Below are 27,038 nucleotides of genomic sequence, written 5' to 3'. Positions count from 1 at the left end.
AAGTACCCAAAACATACCAGTAGAAGTTTCTTTTATGAGATACAATTTGCATTCAGGAGAAACAGTAATCTATCACTGATTATCATGTACTGAGCAGTGAGAAATCCAGAAGACTGTAACAAACTAAATGTAACACACAAGCACCATATCCATCCTGAGTATTGCTCATTTTAAAATTCAGCCTATAGATAGGCCAAAGAGCAGAAGAACATAGCACATTGTTTGTACAATGACAATACTGACAGATAATTCCTACACACATCCTCAGAACTGTATTTCAGAAATGAGTTCTTTAGATTAGACCTACCACAACTCATTAAGCACAGCTTTCATGCAACGGATCACAGTGATTTGATTAATGATGTCACATGCAGAGATAGTTCTAGAAATCTGAACTTTATGCTAGCGTAAGATACTAAGTTTAATTTTTTTTTCTTAATCCAGTTTATCATACAGACAGTTGAAAAGAAAAGAGGAGGTGTTTACATTATTAGAAAATGAGAGTGCTACATTTATATTTGCACCAACCATTAAACAGACACTCCCTGAACAGGACACAGAAAATGATTGGTAGATTATGTGAACGTACTCTTAAACTTCAGGCAAGTAACATATGCAAGTCAAAGTGAAAATTATTTCTTACTTCTTTCTTCTTTCTTTCTTCCTCCTTTCTCTTCTTCTCCTCTCTGATTTGAGCTAATCGTTGTTTCTTGCGCTCCAACTCCGCCTTCAGCTCACTTTTGTCAGACATGGCTGCAACACTGAGCAACAGAAATCATGTCACTGTTTGGCTTTTATTTGGGTGGCTTTTTTTGGTAGTCTTTGTTTGTTTGTTTTGTTTACATTTTTTCAATATAGCAGCTCTTCTTTCCAGAAGCTATCCTCAAAGAAATTACCCTAGCTTACCAAAACCAGCTTACCAGAAGCCCGAGTCAACAATAACTGAAAAAACCCACATTCCTACTTCTATTTGACTTGCACTTAACACATTCTCAATACTAAAGTGATTGACTTAAAACAGAACCATGACATGATGACAGCATCCATTTCTAAGGTAGGTCTGATGCTCTTTGAAGGAACTACTTTGAAAAAACCTTAGGCACTGATGTGACTATTTGATCTTGCCATAAGGTTTCTGCAGGTACAAAACCACCTGCAAGACTGAAAACAGCAAGAAAAGCAGCAAGACAATATTTCTCTATCATTTTTCACTTCAACAGCTAAATATTGGCATGCTATAACTTAACAGGATGCAAGCTATATATCCTTCCACAGAGCATTATATGATTCAAAGTAAAGATTTATTAAAACATTTAGTAGGATTAATACAAATGATAAGGCATGTAAGTACAAATGTGTGGTCAAAGAAAACTGTAAAACACGTGCATTATAACTTATTTTTTCAAAACTGTTAGCCTGCTAATAAATTGGTGGATTGTTTAAGGACAAAAATGCTACAAAAAGTTTTCTATGTAACTAACTCAAATACAAACAAGGTCAACAATGAAAGGTGAAAAACCTTGTAAGTTTTGAACTTCGTAAAGACTTCGAACACAGCTAAGAGAAACTGTGAATGTGCTAGGTGAAGAAGAACTTAATTTTACTGTTTTTAAGCAAAGTCAAGTCAGCAAAGAAAATGCACAAGTAGTCCTATAACAAATTAGGTGACTATAAATGCTTTTACAGTAAGATTGACAATAAGGATACAAGATTAGGCGTTAGTAATGTGACTGTGTGCTAGTTCAAAATAAAGAATGCTTGCAAGTGTTTGCATAGCACAGCTAAGCACAGAAAGGGATGCAAAATGTTGCAAGCCTCATACGCCTAACCCCACATCCTAGTAATACGTATACCGGAGGCAGCGTGTGTATTCCTTCATGTCGTCTGTTAGCACTAAGGTGCTAATAAATAAATAACACACTGTCAGCATTTTCCAATGGCATTCCCGTGTCCCTTTAAAGCAGCAGCAGGAAAGCGCGTTGTCACACCATGGACTGCCGCCCGTGCAGTGCCGGCAGCACAAACGAGCGGAGCCGAGGGGAGGGGGGGAGCCCAGCCCATCCCGCCTGGAGATGACCGCGGTGCGCACCTGGTGCCGCCAGAACCAAAGTCCCCACCCAAACCCCAGCCCGGCAGCCCGGACAGGGTCGCCCCACGCCCCGCGGCCCGGGAGAAGGCGGCACTCCCGGCCTCTGCCGCCCAGCCAGCCGGGCCGCCCCCGGCCCCACCCGGCTGCCACAGCCTTCGCTGCACAGGGCGAGGCCGAAGGAAGGCGCGTTCCCACCGGGCGGCGGCAGCGCTGCCCCCGGCTCGGCCCCCGCGCACCTGCCCGCGGCTCCTCCCGCGGCTCCTGCCCCGCGCCCGCTGCCCTCGGCCCCGCGCCCCTTCCGCCGCCGCACAAAGGCGCCGACAGCTGGCAGGCGGCTGCCGACGGCACACGCCGAGGGTCAAACCAGCTCCGAAGGCGTTGCAGAATACGCGGAAATCTGCGTAAACTGCGGAAGGACACTGAGATCTGTGCTGTGAAACACCCAATACCCCACTCGTCCACACCGTCAGGGCCGGCAATCGGAAAGGAATTAACACGGAGAACGAGCGCGAAGCGACGCAGGAACAGGGCCGTTCCCGAGGCCCGGCGCCACACCCCTCCGGCGGGGCGCTGGCTGGTGAAATCGCTTAGAGAACAACGACACCCAGCATGCAGCGCGCACCGCTGGGAGGCTCTCGTCGGCGATGCTCCCCGGGCGTGGCCGCGGCGCTGCCGCGCGTTGCATGATGGGAGTTGTAGTCTTCCGGAGTGGGGACACGCTAGCACCCTGCACTCGGCGTCCGCAGGTCGCGGGGAGCGAGCGCCACCGCCTGCCGTGGAGTGCGTGCGCGCATGCGCGCCGTGCCCCTGTTCGCTGGGGGCGGGGGCGCGCGGGGAGCTCCCCTCAGGGACGGCTCGGCAGCGGCCCCGGCAGGGCAGGGCAGGGCGGGCCGAGGCGGGGTCCCTGTGCGGGATCCCTGTGCGGGACAGCGCCCTCGCCTCTGCTTTGGCTTCCGGGCAGTGAGGGACAATCCACGTTGGCCCCTCTCGCAGCCGAGCGAGAAAACCAGTCATGTCGGTGGAACTGTGTGGTTTTAACCGCGGGGCCCACGTGCGGCCGGTAGCCATGATCCCTGCAGTGAGCTGGCGGTAACGAGTGTAAGAGCCCGGTGCGGTGTGGGCGTCGGGCCGGGACAAAATGGCCCCCGCAGATGGTGCTCGGCAGCCGGTGGCGTTGGGCCGCCCTGGCGACATGGCGGATCCCACCGTGAGCGTCCTGCTGGAGTGAACTTGCACCGCTCATTGTGATGCAGCTCCAAACTGGTAGCAAGTGACTTTGCTGTTTCCCACTCGTCCTAAATAAATAAGTATATTGTCCTTTGTATCCAGTGGAAACCTCTATCAGAATCCTGTGCCTGTTTTTTGGTAACTGCTGGGCCAGTGCTGCTGCTTCTCAGTGGAGTGCAGGGTCCCCCAGCCTGCTGATCTGCCAGAACTGTGCCTGCCAAAGCAGAGTTGTTGGGAAGATTGCTGTTCACAACACCCTGTGAAGTGAAGCATTTGGAGGTAATAACCCCAGAGCAGGTTAATTTTTCTGCTATTACAGAATTGGAATAATTTATTTGCAATAACTGGATCTACAAATAGTTATTCCTGGCAAGTGTAGTTTTGAAGCTTGCCCTGACAAGTCCTGGAAAAGGGCTTCATTTGCAGCCTGGCTTTGTAGCAGTCCTGTTAGGTACAATAAACTGAACAGGTTGGTTGGTACTTTCCTGGGATAACTGCTAGGAAGACTTCAATTGCTGCAGGAATCAGTGTTGATTATTTACTCCACTGTAGTGTTCCATGTGAGTGAGGATTTATACTGAACCTCAAAAAGTTTAGAACAACCTTCTGTTGTTTAGATGGCTTCTTATAATTTAATAGCCTTCATACATTTTGTAAGAGTTTCTCCCCTCTTTCCCATCCTGCTAGATGGCCATATTTATTTTCTGTCGTGTCAAAATAAGGTGATGATGAATGATGGCTCCTTTCTGACATAAAAACCCTTTTGCAGTCTGGTAACCTTTAGCACAAAACATACACTAGTGAATGGTCCAGCACTTGAGGGTGATTCCCTGCCAAGCACTATAGAAAATAGGTTTACCAGCTGAAAAATTCCAAGTTCTCCTTCCTCACTGTGGGCTGATATGGTACTCTCAATTTTTTTCTATTATGTGATTAAGACAGGGGATAATGAGATCTTCTTAGTGAATACTGTAATTCACCAAAACCTGCACTAGTTCAAGTGGCTTTTTGAGAAAGTTTGAGAAGTGCCAAGAGATCAGCCCAGAGGAGCTGTTTTCAGGTGTATTGTATGCTAGGCTATATTCTGCCCTCAGTTTGTGCACCTGTCTCTACTGACCTTTGTGGAAGTTTGTGTACTCATCAAAAGAGGAAAATACATTTGAATATTTGTTAGCATGCTAACAGATTCCTTTTGTATGGACTATGTTAGCATTACTAACCAAAAAGATCAGAGGGTAAATAAGGAGGCAAAGTGTGCACTTTTTATCTATTCTAACTGTTAGCTCTAACAGTTTAATTTTAGTATTTTCACATTGTTATGAGCTTAGATGAGTCACTGACTCACAGCATCAGTAAGGGCTATTCAATAAAAACTGGGAGTCATTTTACTAAAAACAGAAATAATTTTTTTTCCTTTTCTGGTTCTTTCATAAGAAACTTGCCAATGTGTTGGAAGAACCCCTGAAAAATTACATGAATTCAGAGTGCAGCTAAACTATGAAGCAAAGACATAAGCATCAATTTTTTAATATAAAATTATTCTCACAATATCTCCTACTTCTTAGCTTAAATCTTTGTTTTTAACAGAAATTGCAAGGCGATAGATAGTTGAAAATGCATTTATTACTAGCAGAAGCCAAGCTCCATATTTACAAAGCACTTGAGCAGAAAGGAGATGGCAAGATTTGACTCAATGGAAAGATGAACTCTCACATCTGTCACGCCCTGTGGAGATGACACCTGTGGTTAAAAGCATTTATTGAAGAAAAAATTGGATTTCTTGACTCTCAAAACCAGGTGTCATGGGAAACATGGACACTGACTGAGGTCTGTACAGGTTCACACACACACACATATATAGATATGTATGTATATATATACACACACATATATTCTTCTGGAACAAATCTGCACATCTAATTTGGTAGTTTTTGTTCTGTATTACATATACAAGGCATGGTCTAACCTGTTTAATTTTTTATAGCAATATGGCAAGAAATGAACAGCATTAGTTTTGTTCCTATTGTGTATGCCTCTAATGCTAACAAGCTCAACACATTTACAGACGTGTTTGTAGGAGCAAAATGTATTTATGGCTGGTTTTGAAGTCAGTGGAAATGTGTGATATTCAAGGAATACTGTCATTAATCACAAAAATTATTTGTAATTTCACTATAGTAATAGAGAATTCTCACTATTAGTTATACTAAAACTGGCTGCAATTCAGGAGTGATATAAAACATCTCTTCTATATGCTTAATTGATCATATATGTCCACAGGCAGGTACTGATCAGCTGTTGTGATATATCTGTGACAACAATTAAGAGTCCAAGAGGAAGTAAAAAATTCAGATCCATGAGATTTTATGATTTTCTGGGTTTAATTTTTATGTTTATTGATAAATCTAGCATTTTGTAGCATTTCTTTCTCTGAGCCAAAAAAGCTTGTTGCTAGTACATGAAAAAATTAATCTTAAGAGGAACATTTCTCCAGCTCTTGCACTTTGCTCTGGAATTGTGGGGTCAAGTGACTTAAGTCTTGTCTTTTTACCTTGATATCAAGGGAGGAAAAGCAGTGTTTTGCCCTGGGTAACACAGTTTGTGTCAATGGTTACCAGGTTACAAACATATCTTTATTTTCTCTTAGTCTTAGTTGCTCAGTGTGTTAAATTAAGTGACCTGATTTCAATAGCAATATTCCTTACTGCTAAGGCTATGTGATTTGGTATTTGGAAGGAAGCCTTTTGAGTGGAAGGCACCACATATAATTTGGAGTGTTATTAAAATCATATCTGCATGGAATAGTTCATAACTTTTGTCCTGACAAGGAGATCAACAACTGAATCATACCTGTGTGGTTTCTGAGCTTTTCTTCCTGCCACATTTCAGAAGCTGACAGAGTTACCCTTGTGACACAGGTGTGAAGTAAAGGTGACAAATACTATACAGAGTTTTACAGGAGTTAACTCAAGATCAGTCACAGATATTCAATTGATGGTTAAAAATTGCCCTTCCTTCTCTTAGTCCCATGATCAGTTCAGGAGACCCAAGTTTTCTTAAATATCAAACAGTACTTAGAAGTAAGCATTTTAAGTGAAGGCAAGCTCTAAATTTATGGAGTTGAAATATGACCTCAATAGGGTGGAAATTTTGATGGGCCGTTGTTTGAACTCCTGACATGCACTAAAGCAAATTTCATACTTATTTCCACGGGGAAGGCAAACTGCTTTTCCTGGAAAAGGATCAAAAGCATCAGAGTGGATATGCCATGTTAATAATAGGAGGTGGGACAGTGAGGGTGGGAGAACTGATGGGACACTCACGGTTCAAAGAATTCAGCACTTTTCATTTGTGCTGGAAGAAATGTAAATTATGTCACCCTCACCTCCTAGTGCAAAGTTATCACACAGACAGTCACTAAGTGATACTGCTGACACTAAAATGGCTGGAATGTTATTTACTTCTGTTTATTTCTTTTGGAAATCTTACAATATCTTATTGCAAATGAAACAAAAATCCACATATAATGGTGTAAGAAACAAATTTTGTCTGTAGTTTCAATGCTGGATTATTGTTCTATCTCAAAGCTAATTGGAATCCAAGATGTTTGTATCAAAGCTGTAATGAGACACTGACAAATACCTTTCTGCCCCAGTGGAAATGTAATCTTTCTATGGAACATTTTGTCCTGGTAAATTCCATCTGCAATAGGCACAGGCACTTTGCATTTGAATCAAGAAGGTCACTCCTTTGGATCAGATGATATAGTGTACACTCCACTTGCCTTTAGATGAAATTGATCCTTTACTGCATTGAACATAAGACTGTGCATTTTTTACACCTAATTATCTTATTGTTTCGTCTAAATGAATTTGGAATGCTAACACCACCACCCCTTTTTGATCTTTGCACACATCCGTGAGACAATTCTCTGAAAAGCCTTATTTCTTTGACAGGAATACTTTAAAATATTCTGTTGCATTTCTTTGCTAAATAAACCAGAATAAAACCAGTGTTTCATTTATTGATAGAATTGAATATTTCATAGCATTTCTCTCCCTTTTGCAGCAGTAACACCATAGTTCTATGTATAATTACTCAAACTTGTTTGAGTAATCTTCTTAGTACCTAGTAACTACATATTCAGCATTTTGGTTGTTTTACTCATAAATAATGCCATTGACTTCAGTGAAGAGAGGCATCATAAAACTGAATGGCAGTTGCACTGTGTTCACTCTTCAGTGTTAAAATTTTCATTACCTTTGGAAAGGTGACTTTTTTATTCTTTTAATATAAAGTAATTTGTACTGAGTGGATGTAAAAAAGTGTGTAGATTATTTTTACAAAAACAAAGGGAAGAAATCTCTAGCTATGGAGGGGCTGTTGTGAAATGCATAAATAGCAGCTAGGTGTCTGCAGGTATGAACCTGTTCTTATTTAAATCAATGGAAATTTCATTGCTGACTGCAGTAAATGCTGCATCAAGACCCCAGCTCTTTCCAAAAATCAATTAAATGCTCTTAATAGGCTTTCATGCCTTTGAAAATCTTTCTCTCAATTACAGATGGAAACCAATCAATTAGGCCTTAGAGTTCTTTTTGTTAAAATAAATCCCACAATATTGTGCAAAAATTAAATAAGATGCTTAAATTTGCTGGCTTTTATTTATCCAGAAGGATTAAGCAGTATCTGTGATTGTCAAACCACCTTGTTCTGTTTGCTAGGGCATGTGGGACTCAATAGAATGCTGATGTGACTTTGTGTGTTTTGGATTGTTTCTGCACTGTGAAGAACAGTGCTGGTACTAGGAAGTTGAGCAATGAGAAATTGCTCTGTCAGGACATGGATTAAAATTAATTTTATATAGACTTTTAAAGTGATATTGTAGCAAATAGAAATTCTGATTTAGCGTCTGCTAAGAAAGTGTTGAAAATGCTTTTAGAATTTTCTTAAACAAATAAAGTTCATTAATAGTAGATACAAAAAATATAATTATTAAGGAATATTAAACAGTATTTAGTGTAAAAACACTGGCTTGTTCTGATCTGTATTAATTTTGAATATTTCATTGTTCACAGGAGATCCAGTGGTGGCTGAAGAGTGCATGACACAAGCTGGCAGGTGGTACAGGTAAGATTTGCATAAAGCAAATTTCTCCATTTCTGCCATCTTCATCTGCTGTCATTGAGGTGCCATGAGCTGTTTCCTTAAACTGCATTGTTGTGAAGTGTAGATTTATCTGTATCACCATGAGGTCATAACGTGTGCTTCACTGTGCTCTATTTACCTAGAACATATTCTTCTGAAATCTTAGGTACTTATACTGCTTTTATAGATTTTAAAATTACAGCATTAACATCTATTTTGTGTTTTGTAATTTGTGATTAAGCTGTATTTTACCTAGATATGAGACAGCATATTTATTATTACAATTTTTATATAAACGAAAATTATGTCATGTAGGTAACATAACAATACTCCATATAGTATGCATGTTACCTTATGCATAGTTCCTATAGTAAAGATTTTGAGGTTGTTATTAATTTTATTTAATAAATTCAGATACTGAGTCAAGACAAAAGATGGTCTAAATACCTTAAAGTTGTTACAAACCAGAGAGAAGATAAACTTCAGGAGAAATTTCAAAACAGAAAAAAATTAAAAATGGTGTTTGAGGGGATATTATAATTAGGAGGGAAAAGATTTTAAAAATAATAAAACCAAGGAACTACTGCATTTGATAAGTATTTAATGAAACCAGCTGTATCTTTATATACTTGAAAGTCTGATCCTCACAAACTACTGAGTGGTTCTCTTCAAACAAAAAACAGAAAAAAAATGTGACAGTCTGAGAACAAGCACGGTAAGTATTGGTCTGGAGATAATTGCTTTGAAAAGTTATTTTAAGCCAATGAGAAGTTCATAAAAGAAAAGTGCCATTTCATCCAAATGAGTGTAATAATATCAGCTAATGCAGAAACACATTCTGGGAAGAAAAAATAAGCATTGCAATGCCTGGAATGGCCAGTATGGAATAGAGAAATGTGTCCAAGTGAGTAAGCATCAAATGAAGGATTATCCCTACTTGTGGAGAATCCATTCCAGCAAGTAATTGAACCATGGGCTGCTGCCTCTCAAATTCGTAGGACTCCCCAGAGAGCTGAAAGGGACTCTGCAGATTCTGTCATCAGTATGCCAAAGATCTCTGCTCTGTACTGTAGTGCTCAAAAGTAAGTGTTCCCCAGATTTCCATTCTTAAAGGACTTCTTTCAGAATACTGATCAAACCTTGGTGTTCTGAGTTTTTAAAGGCACAGTGTTGCTGTTGTTTTGCATGTGAATGCAAGAAAGAAGTTCTGATTAAAGTTCTAAAATTAGAGCAAAAATGTTATGTTCTGAAGTAGCTTGAGAGGTAAACAGAAGGCTACCAAGTGTGTAGGCTAACCACAGAAAAAGAGAGAGTTTAAGAGTTTAAAGAGAAATATTTTATTCTGCACTTAGCTTGAAGCGAAAAGAGACTGTGCCAAGCAGAAAGACAGCTAGGTGTGCAAAACTAGGTGGCAGGACACTGGGAAGTGTGCAGGATGAAGCTTCTGAGACTGCTGAATAAAGGTGTGGGGTATAAATTAGAACTGATTTTGTATTGAAGGGTGTGCAAAATCATGATGCTAGAATATATTGATGCAGGAACATCCCACATGCATTGCATATATCTCAAACACCTTCTAGAACATTGTGCTAGACCACACAACTGTCTTTTACTAGGATGCCTGTTTTGTTTGGAAAAAGATTGCACCTGAGATTCTGGCTCTGAACTCGAGAGGTAATGCCATCTGTAGAATCAATACTACAAAAGACTTCACAATTTTACTGGATTTTTTTAACTTTGTGTTTTCTATATCTCCTGCCACACGTTCAGATGGAAGGCTAACTACAGTATGTTAGACTTCTCACACCATCAGGAAACCTGTGACACATTTTAAAATTTCCTTTAGAAACTCAGTTCTGTCTTAAATACTGTTCACTGATTCATTCTGCAAGCTTTCTTAACTTATTTTGATTTGATCCTGTGTACAGCTGCATAAAGATTAGTGTTTATCATAGGATTAGGGCTTATCATACACAAACTATTCTGAAGAGTCAAGAGATTTTAGCAGAATCTGCCAGCAGCCAGAACTGTGCAGCCAAGTCCAGTTAAGATATGGTTAAATGCTTTTTGCCAACCTTGAATAAAAAATACTGTTGTAAAACTGACAACAGCTAAGAAACAGAAGCATATATTAAAGTCAATGAAAGCTAATTGGATGAGCTCTCTGTCATCAAATTCAGTGTGATTTGGTTTTATATCCAGAAAAGAATCTTCATGAAAGCTAGATTTCAAGTGACACTGCAATGAATTGAAGCAAGTCTCTACCAGTGCTTCTTGACTTAGTAAAACATAAAAGATTTTTCATTTTGTTTATTCTATAATAAATGGCTGTATGTATATAACAATGCATAAACCGTATTGACTTGCAGAATGTTAATCTCACTTTCTAGATGAGATTTTTCCTTATTTCAAGCAACAAAGAAGTATTTATAGTTTTATCTTGGGGTGGATTTACGAGAAGAATTTATTTTCTTTGCAAATCATGGCAAATTGAGACTTAGTTTAGGGTTTTACATTTTGCTCCCTTGCTTTTAGAGTGGAGTCTTGCCTTGCTTGGGAAATTCCCTGCATTTTGATGCAAACTTTTTCCAGTACCTCAAAAAATTGCATTTTCTGTGGGCACTGTGGGTTAACAGAAGACAACTGTCTGCCAAGTGGCTGTAAATAATTTCAAGTTGCACAAGTCTGCCTTATAAGCAAAAATCTTTCCCTGTTTAAATGTCTAGAGAAGGTAATTAAAAACTGTAGAATGTGAAAAAGGCTATACAAACAATGAATTGCTAAAATAATTGTAATGATGCACAGTTCTACACTCACCCTTTTCTCTCTGCTGAAGGACACTGTGTAGAAGGCAAATCTCTGCCTGACAGATCCTGATGAGAGTTTTTGACTTGACCTTACAAGGGGCACCGTGTCACTTCTGTATAAAAACAGTACATTGCTTCTATTATAGCTGGACATTTGCATGAAACCACAAATAGTTTCCTTGCTTATCTGTGTTCCTGCCTTGAGACCAGTAGCTTTCTTGCCTTTTATGAATTGGAGCATAATCTAAAATAGAGGATGAATAAAATAATTGACCAAGAATATAGCTTCAGATATTGTTGTCTATGTGCCCCACTCTGTCTTTCCCTTTTCTGCCTTTCCCTAGGGGAAAAGCAGTTATCTTCCTTATGCTAAATCCAGTTCCTATCACAGCAATTGTAAATCTTGGCATCAGTCTCACAGCAGAATAAAAAGTCAGATCAGCAGGAAGCTTCCACATAAGAGCAACAGGCAGCTCCAGGAGGAGGAAAAAAACTACAAGAAAAAAAAATCTTTTCAAACTCTTCCATTTATTTTCTTTCAAAAATAAAGGATTCTGCTCATTAGAAACCCTCAGGTTTCCTTGTATTTTTAAAGATAATATGGCTTCAAAGAATGACAACTCATTATTCAGCCAGCCTTTCAAAGCCTTTTATTTCAAAGCTTCTTTCTGAATAAACAAATCTATAAAGAGAACAAATTGTAGTTTCTTCTTTTCCTAGTGTTTTACATAGAGGCTACACAAGCTGTCTTCTCTCAAAATGAGGCAGACTTGAAATTACAAAGTAACCAAAAATCGTTGGATGTAGCTGGTGGAATTAATTTTATGTATTTTATCTACAGACTGGCTCTAAAGCCTCAAAAATACTGTTAATTGAAAATTCAAAATTTTAGATCAAAATCCCAAGGTATTTTTTATTACTGTTATTATTTGCTTAGAAATGTTTAAATGTTTAGAGATAGGCAAAGGAACACTAAGTATAATAAAAATAACTATCATAAACATGGTGATAGTGTAATAAAACTGATAGTAGGATCTGCAATATAATTTGAATTTGTACTTATTGAGCTGATGTACAAAATGTCCTTGTAACCATTTATTACATTCCACAAGAGCTAACTTCAGAGGAAATGAGTCCTTTAAGGCATTAGGAGGTACTGTCCTACTCAGACTAAAGTGAGCTACCCTCCCCAGGATGAGAGATTGATGAGGTTTTAAACCAGAGAAAATATATAGAGATATTGAGAAATATAAAGATTTTGTTGCTAGAGCAGAGAGTCAGGGAATACAAAGATAGAAGTAAAATGTCCTCAGAAGAACTGGAGAAAGGAGTTCAGAATAAGAAGGAAATGTTAATTAGTGAATGGAGCACATGTACCTCAGTGGCTTGGAAAGCATAATGTTAGAAAGTGCCAAATAATACAATTTGTAGGAAAATGTGCAGAAATGTCTGAACTCTCACAGGATTGTAGTCACCTCTTCACTTAGGAAGACCAAGGCATTGCTGTGATGAGCTCAAACCATGTGTAGATCCCTTGATAGAGTTTCCTATAGTTAGTACCTGAATTACAGTTGAAAATAAAAGGAGGTTCAGAGCACACCAGACTCCATGATGGCTGACATAGGCTTACAAAGGAAGGAATCTAAAGAAGCACTCTGTGTGATTCTGTGCCAGAATACTGGACTTCATTCTAAAAGCAGGTACAAATGGAGTACAAGTGCAGTCAGAGACTGGAGTAACAGGGAACTCTCCTGTCCCTGAAGACAGCTAAAAACTCTGGAAGCAATTCTTAAAAATACCTTCTTTTTTCAAAGGGAAGTGACTCTGTGGAGTTGCAATCCTCATCACCTAAAAGTAGGGCTGGTCTGGCATCTGCCAAAGGCCGTTTTGGTAGTGCTTGCCACCTAGTGGATTACTGCTTGTATACACATATGAGCAGGATCATCTGCCACAAAAACAAACCATCACACTATTAATCACACTAATATTTGATTGTATCCTGCAGAACTGGAGTTATAACTACTCAATGGAATTTTTTATTTTGTTAAATGAAAAGCTTGTGAGAACTGAACTACAAATTGCAAACATTTCCAAAACTTTTATCTGACAGCTGCATTTGCAACTATGACATGACCTGGTGACCAGCAAAATAATGGAATTGAGAGCCAATGAGTAGTCAGTGTAAGTGGCATGGACTCAGCTGTAAACTCAAGCCCCATGCTAACATATGTTGGCTGAAGCTCTTTGGTGAGTACATTTGGTGAGCATAACTGAGTTTGTTGAAATTTATACCCATTGTTTCTGCTTCTTTTGTAAAAATTCACTAGGCCCCTGTCATTTTTTTAGATTTATGGTTTTTATATAGTAGTAACTAGATTTTCTCAACATTACTTCTTCTCTTTTCTTAGCTGAATTGCCTGGAATAGTTGTCATCCATTTTGTTGACCTGGACTTGAATTTCTACCTGATTAATAGTTTATCCCTCATTACTGCCCACTAGTCTTAAAGAGTTCACAAGTGTTGCTCATACCATAACACAATGTAAATATTTGTATTGTAAATTACAAAGGTTCCCTCCACTACTTAAAAAAAATTTCTCCACACAGATGTAGGCTTCCTACCAAAATTTGAGTTCCCTCTTTCAGTTTTAAATACAATTGGGCTTTTACTGAATTTTTAAATAATCACCATATTTTAAAAACATGGACTATTTTACCAGAATTTTCCCCAACACATCCAGCCTACAGACAAATTAAGGGAAGTTCTCAGCAACAGGGAATTGTCAGGTTTGGATACAACAGGTTTTCTGCTACGTTGATGTTTGTTTATAATAGTATGTTTTTTAATCCATGATGATGAAAATGTTGGAAAATTTTAGCCAACAGCTTATGGTATTCACAACTGATTTATGCTGTATGCTTTCAGAATTTCCAATTAAACTTATTAAACTGAAGAATACCTGAATTATTATTTGTTACTAATATGTTCATACAGATGATTTTACTTTCATAGCATTTAATGATCATTAACCTATTTATGAGTAACTTGATATGTGGATGTTGAATTGTGTAAGGTTCCATGGGGTCTGTGCTTAGTCTGGCTGTTACTTATCTGAAGGCATTTCAGTCTTATAGTGCATTATGTTACCATTATGTATCAGAATTCTTGATCTTCCCAATTGCATTCTCAGGGCAGGATAGTTTTGGTTTGTTTTTTACCTCCTTCTAACAATTGCTGTGAGGAAATTCTGTTATGATTGGAAGATGAAATACTAATTTTTTATACAGTGAATTCTTTCACTTTCTGTAAAATAATGACTATGTTTCTAAGACTACAAAGTACATAAATTTCATCATAAAGATCACCATAAATAGTTGAAATTAAGACATATGTAAGAAACTTTGTACAACCATCCTCCCATTTTCAAAAAGTAAATTACAAATAATTTGATCTTTATCCAAATTTAGAAAGTTGTATTTAGTACCATAGTAAAAATCTGTACTCAGTAGTATCACAAGTTCAAAAAATCACTTTTATTAATATATAAAAAAGAATAAGGAAAACAGATATTATACTTAAATATTTGCTCTCATCTACAAATAAGTATTTTGGATTATAAAATAAATTTTTAGGTTCTTGTGGACAGTTAAAAACAGAGGAAGGAATGTTCTGAAGTAAAAGCAAAAGAGACTTCTGAAATAGAAAATATTTGGCAATATCTCTTAGTCACTCAATAAAATATCTATGTAAACAATTAATCCATATTTACATTATCATATGCAATATTCTTGGCTACATGTATTAAGATGCATACATGTTCATTACATTCAATTTTAGAATCCAATTTGCACCATCATTTCTCAGTTCCTTAATGTTGGAAAAAACACTCTTCTGCTTCTGTGCATAGTACTGTATGACAGCATGTAAATATAGTATTTTTTTTCTCAGGCAACTGAAAAAGATAGCACTTTCAATGTCAGGTTGTGTAACTTCCCGTTTTTTAATAGGAATCCAAACCTGGAATGTAAGCTCTACAATCACATTCCTGTAAAAACAACCATGTAGATGATTTCCAAACATGCAGAAAAATACCCATGGTAAAGCTAGAGTTCTACCTTCCATTTGTATCTCTGAAAATACATTTTCATTTCCTATGTTGCGACTGTATTTATATAACTCATAAATACAGGTAAGAAAGTTTGCATGAAAGGAAAGGTAATGGAAGGCCACTTTGAGGAGCAGGACTATTACTCCAAAGAGTAATTCCTGTGCATAGTGCTGATGCATTTTTATTTAGCATTGAACTAACCTCATTTTTTTGCAAGGATACTTAGAGGTCTTTTAAATCAATTTAGAATTAAGCCAGAAGACTATAGTATGTTTTGTCAGTTTTAAATTGCACACACCAAGGTTGATCAAGGTTTAGGAGCTCACAGCTACTGCATCTCATGGGGACCTCCCAAAGATCAGCCACAATGCACATGAGATATCACTGATTATCAATTCCCCAAATGCAGTCTTCCAGCTTCCACTGAGTTTCTACTATCATGTTTAACCTCTAAGTTGAAAACCAAAATTATGTTCTGGGAGGCTCCCCTCAAAAGGTTGCTAATCCTTGTTTTTCAGTTAGTTTGATATCACAGAATCACAGAGTGGTTGCAATTGGAAGGGACCCAGAAGGATCATCGAGCCCAGCCCTTAGGGAAATGGCCCATCTGGGGTCTGCCCCACAACCTTGGTGGTACTTGTACCTTGCACTTCATGAGAATAGAGGAGTAAAGAAATGCCACCATTCTTTTTTCAAGTAGCACTCCCCTTGAACAGTACATGGAATACAATGGAAACCAGAAGACATGCTGCTCATTTGACAGCATACAGAAGCAAGCACCTAAAAGCTGTTCATTTCAATACATCCAACTCAGTGTTGTAACAAAAGAAGTCATGGATTCTGTGTTTTTTCCAGTACACTGTACAGTTACTTTCTTCCAGAACAATCCCTAGGCAACTGACTACCTTCCATACAAACATATGCTTTTATTATGTGACCTAGTACTATGCAAGGATTGAGTGAGCTCATTTTCACAGGTGGATGAGGCACAGTAACAGGCAATACATAACAATTTAAAATGCTGTTGCCTGTGTGAGTGCAGTATAGAAAGCTGCATAGTAAATTACTGCAAGTGAGCTCGTTTATTCACTTCCTCTGTCATGCTTCACTGTTTGATTCATTGCACATTGTGGGACTGGAGAAGTGCTCACACATTAGTTTAGCAGTTTAGGTTAGTGTTCCTTCTGTCATACCTGAATTGTACATTAAAAGCAGGTATTTTCTACAGTAGAAAAATACACCAATGTGAGGTTGGTCCCAGTCACCCACAAACATATAATTGAAACCATAGAACTCTGGGATGTCGTCCTTGAGTACCAAACGGTGCAGCAGAAAAGTTTTTAAAATATTTTATTATGCTAGCTTTCTATATTGCATTCACCAAATAATAAAATATTATTAAAAATCAAATACCAGGAACTGAGGCACTTCTTGTCAGAGAAGACCCAAAATAACTCAAATGTCCAAAATAGTTTGTACTAACACACAGTGAGCTACAAAAATGGCACATTTGTTGAAGAGTATTGTATTAAAATGTTTTTAAAAGCTGGAGTAGATAAAAATTTATGTACTATTTAAAAAATAGGAAATTATTTGCTGTCTACAGCTATCTATATTCCAGCATGAACAGTGGTAAATTCGTATTTGTAGTGGGCTCTGCAGCTTTTACAAGAGATAATAGAATGGCTCATCATTTTGGACATGTGCAGTCCAAATAATCTACTATAATTATTCTTCCATAATAGTAAAAGTATAAATATTGTTTGTATCTGTGAAATTACTGAATGAGCATAATACATTAATACTTCAGTTACTAGAAAGAGCTATAAAAGTAAAGTGCCAGTAGGGACTCCTCATTTTTAGAGAAAATTACATTCTTTAAAACTGTAATTTCAAATTAAAAAGTGATAGAGTTTGTATAGATTACTTACAGACCAAAGCATGTCTTCATGCCTGTGATAATAATGCTTTTGATGTCAGTGTGGAGATGCCCAAACTGGCGTTCAGTTAACATTTTATTAAAACAGCAAAGCTCACCTGTGTCTCAGAGAAAGTATTTCTCACTTGAAGTTAATTTTTTTTTCTGTGAGACTGATAGCAGATTTTTCTGGTTTCTAACCTCCTAATTTCTAGTCTGGTACCATAAATCAACAGAGCTGTGCAATCAAATAAAGATATTAAATGCTGCCTTTTAGGATAAAAGGAAGACTTATTTTAAGTGATATATTTTTCTAAGTGTGTTTCTATTGCTTTTCAAATAAGATAAATTCTGCATTTGGACGTTTTTAACAGTTCTTAGATTACACTAACAATTGCACATAATTCAAAGCCAAATAGTGTCTGCATACAGTATACCTGGTATACTGAAAGGTCAACAGATACATTCTGATTTAAAAAAAACAACACCAGAAACCCCAGAAGTTTCTAAAGGAAATAAAACATTTTATGAAGATATCTAGCAAACTTTTCTCTTTTTTTTAATTAAAAATTTTAGAATAAACATTTTTATGAAGCAACTCTGTAAAGTGCAGAATGACCTCAAATCCCATAGAACATAGCAGCCAGTCAGGGGGTTAATCAGCTAGAGAAATCAGAGCTTTAAAAAAGTGAACATTACCAGGAAATATATGTGTGACAAACTAAATTATTCTGTATGGTATACTTCATGGCTGATTCATAACTTGCAAAAGCACTCAAGAGCAAAATTTAGTTGGAATCTTGTTAAATTCTTCATGACTATAAGAGATAAAAGCATTAAATTAAGAAGTGATATGTACGACAGTTTCCAATTATGTGATATTCCCATTATGTGATGTCATTCATGCTCTTGTTTATTTAAATAAGGCATGGACTAGTCATGGACCAATAAAATATGCTTGGGACTTACAGGAATTTAAATACATATGCAGAAAACTTGAGTATCTTTCAGCAAGCCATATTGAAAATGAACCCCCAACCTACTTATGTATCAATATAACTACATTAGAATGACCCTCACCAGGGGGAATTTGGAGGTATAATAGTACTTCTATTCTGTGTATTTTCTTTACATAGTTGACCTTTGTCCTGCTTCATCAAATTTGATGTTTTGTTTTCTGACTGCTTCAGTATTGCTCCTCAGATCAGATTTATCTGCATTACTACTGTTTGTCATTGTGGATTCTGCTTCTGTGCCTTCAGGAGTTGCTCCAATGGGGCTCAGAATTTTTGCATTCTCTGCTGGGGGCCGCTTCCAATGGGGTCTGCTTGCCATCCACAAAATAAGTGAACCAAATATGACAAGCAAAAGACCAAGGCAGTTGACCAAAGTTGCTTCTGGTGGGGATTCACTGTATGCAGGATTTTTCCTTTGAAAGGGGAAAAAGAAAGAAGAGGTCAGAAAAGATTGTTTTAAAGACAATCCTGGTATAAAAACAGCAGGCTCCAGCTAGGTAGGTCTTTAATACAAACAAAACAAAACAGTGTCCCAGTACTGGATGCTTACTATTCTGGGCAAATGGAAGTGTATTTGCAACAAATAACCTTAATAAACAAGTGGAAACAAATACTTACAAAGCAAATATAAGCTTTTCTGTGATTCCCATGAGGGCTGTTGCAATCACTGTTGCAAAGATGGTAAGACCTGAATAAACGTGTATTGGCATGAGAGCTGCACGGAGACGAACTGGAGCAAACGGGAGCAGAAAGACAGCGAAACCCAAGAACAGCTACAACCACAACAGATTCATAGTTAGAGCTACATGGAAAACAAGCTGCACTTCTCAAGCAGAACAAAAATAATCATAAAATTCCATTCTATTATGTCTTCAGGTAAAAATTTGAAAATAATTTGCATTTCTATTTTTGAATGTGTTTCCTATCAAAATCAAAGCAAAATTCTGGATTAGGACTTGGGAAGCAGACATTAAATATTTTATAAAGCATCCTACGTGGTATCAGTGTCTAAACTTACTGATAGTGCTCAAACTTCAGTGTCACTAATTCACTAATATAATAAAGGTGTGAGAAGCCACACTATTACAGTCTTGTCAAGTCCTGTTATCTGCCTCTGTTGCAGATTTGCACATAAAGGAACATCAAAAGACAGTCTAACCTTCTGACTTGAGTGGATTAAATAATTTTATCTTGTTAGAATTGCAGTTAAATTTAAGTGCCTATCTTTACAAGAGGAATGGTCTCTCACTATATTGATCACATGGCATTTACAGAGTGAAGACATGTATGGGTGGCATCAAGTTGTTCAGGATCATTAGTCCTCCTATTAGCACTAATTTTGTGATGGAAAATAACCTATCATGTCCCATGGTTGCATCCACAGGCTTGCCCAGTCATGCTGAGGTTGCAGCCTTTCTTTAGTTTGTTTTATTGTTACTCACCCCTGCTGCTAAATTAGGCCCAGTGCATGAATTTGTATTTCATCCTGCTTTAACTCAGTCCTTGTTTTATCTTTCCATAATGGATTAGAGAGCCTGATATTTTCTCCCTTGGAAGCTTTTTAGTACACCATAATCAAATCATCTCTTAATCTTAGATCTGCTAAACAGCTGGAGTTTTTAAAGTCTTGCAATGGAAAATAGCTTTTCCAGCCCACAAATTACTTTTCCAGAATTTCTTTGGGTTTGTTGGTTTTTACTTTTCTACATTTTTGCTCTATTCTTAAATTTATGTCAGTGTACTACACTGTATTAACCTACATTTGGCTAATTACAATATAGTTACCATGTTTCAAATTAAAAAGGCAGGCAGAGTATTATGTGAGCATACGACTGACATGCCCCTTCTGGTAAGTGCCAAGTGATTTCTCTGTTAACAAAGATACTGCTTTATGACTATTCTTTATAGTGCTCAGTTGCTTAACAAACATCAGTGTCTGACTGGAGATTTACATCCCAGATTGGAGGAAGGAACATCGAGAATATTTTGATGTGACAGGCGAGGCATTAAGTGCCATTGATCATGTTTATAGTAGCAAAATGAAAAAGAGAACTAAGATTTTAATCACAATTCTTAATTTAACCATTAGAAAAAATACTGATAGTCAGTGATGTGGCAGCACAGACTTCCTTGAAATAGCTGCATTATTAGGACAAACTTAATTTTAACATTTTTCTTATTCGTTCATATTCATTCTTATTTATTTATTCAGCTGTAGAGAATATACTCAACAATGCTGCAACATGCTTTCCTTTTTTATAAATATTAAAAGCACTATTTCAACACTATTTCCTGTACCTCTTGGCCTGAGCAGTTAAGAATAAAGTCCAGAACCCAAATACCTTAGCTGAGGCTTTTTTGTGCTTGATCATAGATAATTAAGTCTTTTTTTCTTTTCAGTGTTTTGGGAAAAAATATTTGAAGAAGCAAAATAAATTTCCATAGTGTAATAACAGTATAGGGAGTTCAGAATGTATATGCAGAAGCATCTGTATGTGTTCTGTAAATTTCAGGGCATAGTTACTCTTCTTTGCCAAATGCAAAACACATTAAGTAAGCTCATTTTACATTACAATAATGCTAATTCTCTGCCAAGAGGAGCAGTTAGAAACATGCCCACAAACATCTGTCAAAGTTCTGCTGATTCAGGAAAACTGGTTAGCCAGTAGTAGCTCATTCAGGTGTCAGATCCTTTACATCTCTACTGCTCCCTGATGCACTTGTTTTGCTGATTAGAAAAGTCTTGAGGCCAAGAAATCACTATTTAAATTTATGATAGCTGAAAACCAAAACCAAAACCAAACAAAATCAAAAACAAAAACAAACAAAAAAAACCCCCAAAAAACAACTCATTACTTCATTTGAGACTTCCTTAATAAATGCTCTAACTGTTTTTAAATATGCTGCCAACAAACCAAGTAATTTGCTGTAAGTTCAGAAGTTAATAGGGCTTAGAAACACACTACACTGTTACTGTATTGTAGGTTAATGGCCATTTTGCCAGCAAATAAACAAAACAGGCTTAAAAATGCATTTTTCTTCAAAGTCAGTGATCCAGTATTTGTACGTTTACATAATAATTTTCCAAAAAGGAGTGTAAAATGGCTATCCCAGTTGTTATGATGTACTAGCAAGAGCCTATTTTGCCTGAATTACTAAAAATATTCTTCAAATGTAAAACCTGTTTATAAATACAGTTAGATTCTGACCTGCAGAGAATAAAATATAACAGCAGCCAGCCCAATCCAGCTGTGCAGACTGTACATGTTAGGAATGTTCTTGGCATTGTGGAAATCAAACACAGCTACCATAGAAACGATTGCAAGAATCATAGCTGTAGTATTTAATCCAGCATGTATGAACTTCATTAGGAGTTTGCTGCACTTCCAGGTCCAGGGCAATCTGTACACAATAATAGCTGAAGAAAGAAGAGAAACAAGATTTTAGCCCTTATAGAATAATTTCTTTCAGATGTTAATAATTATGCATAATTCACATAGGTACATTGCAAATTACAGCAAAATCCAACCTTAAGTCTTCTAAAAAGTCTATTAGAATGTTTTTTCTTACACACTTAGCATAGCATACTCTGAAAATACAGCTGAGGCTTAAAAATAGCTTCTTAGGGATTTCTTCTCAATTATAAAAAATCCCACAAACTTAAGTGTGTTTCAAAAAAAAACCCCAGAAAATAACTTGGTGTCATCTTTTCCTCAGTCATTAAATTGATTTAACGGGGATTTGGCATAGGATTTTGATTTTTCTGCTACTAGTCAGATTGGAGCAATATAGCCTGATTTTTATATTGAGAAGATCACTTGTTGAGAAAGCATGCAGGATTATTTTATAATATTTATTATCTTTGCAACTTTGGATAATGCTGTTCTCTAATTGCATAGATACTGATATGACTGTCTATTACATTGATATCAATAAGACTACTTTGAATGGGAAAATGCTCTTCAGCATAAGGGAATCATAATCTGACTTTAGAGACAAAAGTATTTAACAAATACAACTTGGCCTTCTTGGCTACCTGGGCACACACTGGCTCATGTTCAGCCAGCTGGCAATAATATCCTGCATTAGACTATTATTAACCAACTTAGTACTAATGATAATGACTTCTAATTTTGTAAAACAGATGTGTCAAAAGGCCCCAAAACAAATTTCAACATCCCAGGAGGATATTCCTAATAAATTTTTCTTGCCATATGTCCCACAGTACTGTCAATAATTTATTCATGGTGCAGCAGAGTACTGGACTCTGTATGAAGAAAACTTAATGAGCATAGGTCCTTATCTCAGTTTTTAGTCTTTGATCTCAGAGGGCCAAGTCTGGGCTACAATTTTTATATAATATTTTTTTTTGTTGTCATCTAGCTGATTGAACTTCCAAAAGCACTATCAAACTCCCTAGTCACTTGTTCACATAGTCTCAGATCTCTGTTTGGGCCTTGAATTTTCAAAGTTGTTTCCCATAAACATTACAATAGAAATCCACTGAATAACTGACTAATGGTTTGGCCAGTTGTTAACAATACCATTCATTACCAAATGAGTAATAGTTTGGCCAGTTGATAACATTCATTATCATGTTACATGCCACAGCCCAGTTCATAGACATGATATATATTGTAGTTTGATTTAATCATCTTCATCCTTCCGTGAGGGCTTTGTGTGAACTTACACATTACAATTTCAGCATATTTGGTTAATCACTGTGAAAAGATACAGTTTTATTTCCCCATCACCCCTTCTGTGTGCTTCTCCCTGCTTTTCTCATAACTGGTGCTTTTCTAATCTGCAGGAGGAAAGAAGACAGTCTGAGGAACAAAGGGGAGAGAAGGAGGATTCACCTTTCAGTGAGTACAGGCTCTTAAAAACTTACTGAGATGTGATATGTAACTTCATGTCAAAATTAAACAGCCCAGGTTAAAACATTCACTTAGAATGTGTGCTGGTGACATGGTAAAGCAGCCTCAGGAAGAGCCTTCTCAAGGCAGAACATTTCTAGTACTGTTAAGAAATTTGACAGTCTAGGCACCCTGGATGGAGCTTTTTGACTCAGACCTTAATCCTGTTTTAAACTATGATTTTAAAACACATCACACAGAGCAGAGTTACCTTGCAATATTTTTATATGGCATGGGACATCTGTCCTTTAATAAATGTACAGGGCAAAATTCTAGAGTTTTTGACCAACAATACAACATTTCCATCCTTTGTATAGACTAATAAACTCAAGAAACAATTGATTTAATTATTATTTTAAATCCTCTACTCAAATTTAACCAAGTTTTTTTCCTTCTTTCAAGTACTTATCTTTCTTGTATGTGTCCAAAGAGCTATCTGATTTCTCACTCTCATCCAAATTGCTTTGAATTCAGTGGCAGACTTCCATCAGCCAAATTTGAATCAGATTCACAGTGGTATCTTATCTGTTGGTATTTCATCTGATTTATTACAATACCTCTTCAGTCACCAACTTTGCTTTTCCTATTATGTGATAGGAGTTCCTCCCTAAATTATGCTGTGTTATTAGTGAATTCCTTGTATGCGTGTGGTTTCTTAGCTATGGTAAACTTCCATTTACTGTATGTCTATCCTTACCAAAACAGGGCTTGGGGCAACACCCTTTCTCTGTGACACAGGGAAAAAAATGAGTTTCAGAGGAAATAAAATAGAAAATACATAGGAAAAAGCTGCAGAAAGCCTCTCCTAATTTTCTTCAAAAGTTCTGTGCTTATTTATAAAAAAAAATAGGTTGAGCACATTAAGTAGTATAGATCTTAGTGAAGTCAACAGGTGGTTTTCATTGCTTATTTATAGCCTGAAATTACATTTCCTGTTGCGCAATATTATGTAAAACAACTTTAAAATATCGTTTATTGCTCAATACTGGTTTGCAGCTTGAAGCCACAAGAAGGCTGGGAACAGTCCCACCTCCCACTCAAAACCAAAAATTTACAGTGTATGTTCAAATCACAACAGTCTCTTCATAGCCAGAACAAGACAGCCTTCGGCATCTTCCAGCCTTTTGACTGGCTGGAAGTGTAATGGGAAAATGTTAGTCCATGACTGAACACTATGAAAACCGAAGTCCATACATTCATAAAGAAATTAAAAATTAAAAAAAAAAAAAAAAAAAAAAAAAGAAGAAGCAACCCTGTATCTTAAAGATTATATGTTATTTAAGCAACAGAATAAATGATTCATTAAAGAGATATGCTTCACAAAACAATTCACCATAAGTCTAGCCTAAAGAAAACTGCATTTTAATAATGCTTATGGTGCTACATTTTTTCTGGCAAAAACCCTGTTCCTGGATCAAGCTTCTGTGGTACTGAACTTTCCTTTCTCTTCTTGGGACATGGAAGAGAGGCAGAAGAGAAACTTTCCTACGGCAATATTTCTGGCATTTCGATTTTCAACTTGCACAAATTCCAGCTGCCTAGAAAAAACACACCTCGCAGGCATTACTCAAAGTACACGGCAATCCCCGGGCCAGGATAAACAAGTGCTTGCAGAAAAAAAACCCAAAACAACCCAAACCCCATATGTAGCAATTTTGGCTTATTACAAGGCACTCTTTGTCCCTCCCCGGGAGCGATGGCTTCCCTGCACTGCAGAGCGACTGCTGCGGGGGCTCCCGGCCGGGGGCTGTCCCTGCGGCTCGGCCCGGAGCCTCCCGCGCCGCCCCGGCCCCAGGCAGGCCCGGCTCCCCCGCAGCCCCGCGCCGACCCGGGCCCCGACGCACCGATGCCCTGGACGAAGACGAAGCCCGTGATGATGAGGACGGGGTGCCAGTTGAATTCCGCCGGGCCGCCGTCCCAGCTCAGCCCCTCGCGGTAGTGGAAGACCCAGACGAGGGAGAGGATGACCGACACGAAGCCGACCAGCAGCGAAGAAGCCAGGAACGCCAAGAATCGCCCGTAGTCCTCCATCTTTCGAGCCCCGTGCCCTGCAGCGAGCGCCGCGAAGGAGGGGCGGGCCGGCGGCCGGGTGGGGTCGGGCTCGGGCTCGGCGGGCACGGGAGGGGACGGGACGGGACAGAACGGGATGGACGCAGCAGGGGCGGGAGCAGGGCGGCACTCCGCGATCCTCCGCGCCCCTCCACCCTGCCTTCTGTGAGCGTCCCGTTCGCTGTAAGAACTCCGCCTTAGAAAATAATGTACTGTGTCAGCCTCGACTGCGCTCCCCCCGGCAGCCAAGGAAGGGAGCGGGTGGTCACGGGTTTTGTGCTGAGAGGCTGTTGTGGAGGTTGGGGAGTTCACAGACCCGCCAGAAAGATAAGCCACCACAGCCATAAGCACTTACAGATAAAGTAGGAGTGCTGTTATGAAGAAGAGACAGCGCGCACAGAAAATGCAGAGGAAGAGAAGCGCACTTAAAGACATTAATGTACTTACCTGGAGCACAGTCTTGCCATCATGATCGCCCCCTTCTCACTGGATTCATTGAGTGCTCCAGATATAGTACAGATACTAACCAGTTACATATGTGGAGCCTGGCCTAAGTGTGCAGGAAGATGTGGACATTGTTTTGTTGAATAGCACAAATATATCAAACGTCCACTAGCAAAGAAAGGGAATGCATAAACAGAAAATTCCAATAGGTATGGAAAGGCCCATTATAGGGAAGTTAGAGAGGAAAACAGAAGAAGAAAAAAAAAACAACAGACTTGCTAAAGAGACAATAGACCTGCCAAAAATATAACATGATTGATTAGACCAGCTTGGTCAAGTCACATAGTCAGCAGTTACTTTTTGTTTTGGTGTAGAACATTCAGCTGGCTCTGAAGCCTGTCAAATGTGGTAGGAGGATATGCCCAAACATATATTCAACACTAATTTTCTGCTATTTGATTGGCTTACTTTAAAAATATATATAGTGTTGAACTCCATATGAATTAGAAGTTCGTTATTTGATTGAGATACTAAAAAAAATACTATGTACTCTGGCTAGCATTTGATCTCTCTGGTATCACACTTAAACTGAGGCCTAGAAAATGAAAGGAAATGGTTTTATGAAACTTAAAATAGTTTTGGTAGAATACTGCCAATTCAAACTTACTAAAGTGTTGGAAATATCTACATAGAGACATGAAGACCAAGTCAAATTGGAGTGGGATGCAAATATACTTCTTCATTATTGTTCTTAATCCCCTAAAAATACACCCTGACATTTTAAAGAAAAGCTTGGCTTCAGCAGCACTTGTATAAAGCTATTTAGCTTTAGTTTGAATGGATTTGGTGTGACCTGCCCTCAGGATTTAACTGGTTACTCATTTTACTCACAATGGCAAGTAGAACACTTGTATTGTTAAATTTCACAAGTCACAGCATCTAAGAGAAGATCCAAGCCCTAAATCTTCTAATGAATGCACTCATGCATAATCTTGCCAGGGTGCCAGATTGTCATTAGCTTATGAGACATACAGGTCATCTTAATATTATGGTCAGAAAAATTTTACTTTTGTCTCTGTAAAGGATAAAAACTGACATAAATGTTTATTTTAAGTTGCCTCCTATGAACTTAAATCTCCCAATTGCAGAATGCTTCCAGTTCCCCCTGATTTCAACAAGCTTTAATTACATCCAGTATCCCAACAGTCCCATTTAGAAATCATCTGCTCAAGTGGATTTTACTTAAACTGTATCTCTCAGAAGATTTTGTGAATTCCTATAGCTCAAACTGGTTTACCCTGCTAAAGCAGCAAATA

At 38.1% G+C, this 27,038-nt stretch overlaps 2 protein-coding genes and 1 long non-coding RNA gene across 8 annotated transcripts in view; 1 reads left to right on the top strand and 2 right to left on the bottom strand.

Annotated features, from left to right (window-relative positions):
* The window catches only part of DYNC1I2 (dynein cytoplasmic 1 intermediate chain 2), a 29,991-nt gene extending 27,286 nt beyond the window's left edge, over positions 1–2,705 (bottom strand). For 3 of the 6 annotated variants that reach the window (XM_063162125.1, XM_063162129.1, XM_063162128.1), the window contains exons 1-2: positions 2,326–2,425; positions 644–761 (exon numbers count right to left, since the gene is read on the bottom strand). In XM_063162125.1, the coding sequence (XP_063018195.1) occupies positions 644–751 (108 nt within the window). In that variant the 5' untranslated portion in view covers positions 752–761; positions 2,326–2,425. Of the gene's footprint in view, positions 1–643; positions 762–2,325; positions 2,426–2,538 lie in introns of those variants that run through there. The other 3 variants (XM_063162127.1, XM_063162126.1, XM_063162130.1) reach the window with 3 other exon arrangements.
* Positions 2,706–2,980: 275 nt separating this feature from the next.
* Positions 2,981–23,374, top strand: LOC134421332 (uncharacterized). The gene is made up of 4 exons (XR_010028567.1): positions 2,981–3,595; positions 8,395–8,446; positions 13,382–13,518; positions 23,124–23,374. It is a non-coding gene; the product is annotated as an uncharacterized LOC134421332 (long non-coding RNA).
* On the bottom strand, positions 14,781–25,319 carry LOC134421331 (plasma membrane ascorbate-dependent reductase CYBRD1). Its single transcript, XM_063162122.1, has 4 exons — positions 25,074–25,319; positions 21,523–21,731; positions 18,932–19,086; positions 14,781–18,726 (listed from the first exon to the last, which is right to left on the bottom strand). The coding sequence occupies exons 1-4, from the start codon at positions 25,258–25,260 to the stop codon at positions 18,426–18,428; spliced, it is 852 nt and encodes a 283-aa protein (XP_063018192.1). The 5' UTR covers positions 25,261–25,319; the 3' UTR covers positions 14,781–18,425.
* Positions 25,320–27,038: the final 1,719 nt, after the last annotated feature.

This window comes from Melospiza melodia, chromosome 8 (assembly GCF_035770615.1).
Source record: "Melospiza melodia melodia isolate bMelMel2 chromosome 8, bMelMel2.pri, whole genome shotgun sequence".
NCBI lineage: Eukaryota > Metazoa > Chordata > Aves > Passeriformes > Passerellidae > Melospiza > Melospiza melodia.
Note: the sequence above shows the minus strand (reverse complement) of the source record. Positions and strands in the feature narration are given on the sequence as shown.